Source organism: Penaeus vannamei, chromosome 17 (assembly GCF_042767895.1).
Source record: "Penaeus vannamei isolate JL-2024 chromosome 17, ASM4276789v1, whole genome shotgun sequence".
Lineage (NCBI taxonomy): Eukaryota > Metazoa > Arthropoda > Malacostraca > Decapoda > Penaeidae > Penaeus > Penaeus vannamei.
The window spans coordinates 16,605,146-16,607,645 of record NC_091565.1 but is presented as its reverse complement, the minus strand read 5'-3'; the positions used below and the strand labels follow the sequence as shown (position 1 = coordinate 16,607,645).

Below are 2,500 nucleotides of genomic sequence, written 5' to 3'. Positions count from 1 at the left end.
TCATATGTTTCTTACTCCACATACCTGCTTTTCTATTTAACCATGAATTATGTCAGAATGTTCACGCAGACTAACGAATTCTTGGTCATTTTTCACGGGGAGAAACACCGTTAAGCCAGATTTGTGTGCCATTTCTGCTATTCAGTACAATAGGGTAACGGATTGCCTGTTTACTGTTGGGATTATCGCATCTAACGGCACTGCTATCATAAATGGCTGGTCTTCTGGTGAATAATGCGCAATCCCACATCCTCTTACTCCGAAATACAAGGCAACAAGAGAGACAATATTACTGCTTTTACAAGTACATTAGTCAGATTGAATGTAACAAATTGCAGCATGGCGGTGAGTTAATGTGGTTGGCGGGAGTGTGTGGTCCGTTTCAATAAATTCCAGAAAATTTTCTTACTTTCTTTCAAACCTCTGATGGTCTGATTCAACACATTTTCTTCTTGACGAATTCAGCAAATTTCCTCTTCCAATTTTTCCTCTTCGTTTTCTTTATTCTCAGGTTTGTTTGTCTAATTCGACGTGCCTTATTCTTTTCGACTTTTTTTTTTCTTCTTTTTGACCGATGGGGTCTGATTGAACTGCTTCCATCTTTGTTTTAGGAGTTTCTTGACAGTTGGTGGTCTCTTTCGCCAATTGAAGATCAGTTCACAATATATGAATTCTTTTTCTTCTTTTTTTTCTTTGTAGTTTAGTCTCCTTCACAAATACCGCTATACTTCCAAAACGATAATTTGGGAATCTTAATTGTATTCACAAAATACAAAATCATCATCGTAGTAAAATGAAAAGTGAGACTCAATTTTCAACAAATTCAATATACAATTATTATTTCTCTAACATGGTATCAGCAGTAGAGTGCCTTACCACCAACTACCATTAATTGTTAATAACTCCTCTTATTTATAGCCCTCGCATCCTCCCTCTCTTATTTTGACTCATCCTCATCCCCTGATCTCGGCTTTATTGATGCCGCGTGTCATATCCTGCCGTTACCGAACTTTGGAATGGCCTCAAAGTCAAGCAATATTAATCCAACGAAAGTTCTGTTAACCTTAATAATTGTTCCAGGCAGTCGGGGAAGATGAGTTGCCACGTCGTATTAATACCCGATTTCCGTCACCCTTGTGTTAAAGGGATGCGTTATAATTTTCGGTTTATGGATTCGTTTTAAAGTTCAAGATTCGCTGATGTTGAGATAATTTTTTATCTTTTAATATTTTGGGGTTGTTATTATTTTTGAAACGGGGAAAAAATATATCCAAAGGTAATCCATATCTTTTGATGTTCACTCTTCCTCTCTCCATTCTAATTTCAACTAACTCATCTAAATATCTCCCTCCTCACCCACCATCTCTTTCTCTCATTTATTCTCTCTCTCTCTCTCCTCCTCCCTCTCTCTCTCTCTCTCTCTCTTTCCTCTTTCCTCTTTCCTCTTTCCTCTCTCCTCTCTCTCTCTCTCTCTCTCTCTCTCTCTCTCTCTCTCTCTCTCTCTCTCTCTCTCTCTCTCTCTCTCTCTCCTCTCCTCTCTCTCTCTCTCTCTCTCTCTCTCTCTCTCTCTCTCTCTCTCTCTCTCTCTCATCTCTCTCTCTCTCCTCTCTCTCTCTCTCTCTCTCTCTCTCCTCTCTCTCTCTCTCTCTCTCTCTCTCTCCTCTCCTCTCTCTCTCTCTCTCTCCTCTCTCTCTCTCTCTCTCTCTCTCTCTCTCTCTCTCTCTCTCTCTCTCTCTCTCTCTCTCTCTCTCTCTCTCTCTCTCAGTTACATATTCTATCCCAACATACCAATCTTCTTTTTCTCTTTTTGCAGCCGTGGTAAGCGTGGTTGAGACGCTTATCGAGAGAACAGTCGCGTTACCCTGCTTGGCGACGCACCACCCACACGGGGACACGCCGATGCTTCTGCTCTTCTACAGACACCCATCAAACATCCCATTCTTCAGGTGAGTCACATCAGACATCCCATTCTTCAGGTGAGTCCTTCTCTTGTACTTATCATGGGCAGAGAAACTGAGATAAAGGGAGATTTTTTCAGTTTTTTTTTTTTTCTTTCTTTTTATTTTTTTTTATTTATTTATTTTTTTTTTTACTCAGCATGGGAGACGAAGAGAGGAGAGCCGTGTTTCAACCGGTTTTGCTGTAATTTAAAATATTTTTTCTTACTTTACTCATCATGGGGAAGAAAGAGAGGAAGGGACCATTTCAATCGGTTTTGTTTTATTTCCGTTTTTCTTTTTTTCTTTTTTTCTTTCTTCTAGTGTGCACCTACAGCGGACCAATCAGGGACGTGTTTACGGTCGAAATGAATTACGTGACTTCGGAGCACGTCCCGAGCCATATCAGGTCGCTCGTTTACAAGTGAGCAGCATCAGTGACCTATTTTCCCACGCGAGGAAGCGGTGAATAATGTAATATCTGAACCATTATGATTCTTCACAGCCAAACAAGACATTTTCACTCGCTTTTCCTAACTTTCACGAAAAAGCTGAAATTATAA

At 40.1% G+C, this 2,500-nt stretch overlaps 1 protein-coding gene across 1 annotated transcript in view; it reads left to right on the top strand.

Annotated features, from left to right (window-relative positions):
• The first annotated feature begins 212 nt into the window (after positions 1 to 212).
• The window catches only part of LOC138864625 (nephrin-like), a 50,649-nt gene continuing 48,361 nt past the window's right edge, over positions 213 to 2,500 (top strand). Inside the window, exons 1-2 of the mRNA XM_070132457.1 lie at positions 213 to 345; positions 1,814 to 1,946. Coding sequence (XP_069988558.1) covers positions 213 to 345; positions 1,814 to 1,946 — 266 coding nt within the window. The remainder of the gene's footprint in view (positions 346 to 1,813; positions 1,947 to 2,500) is intronic.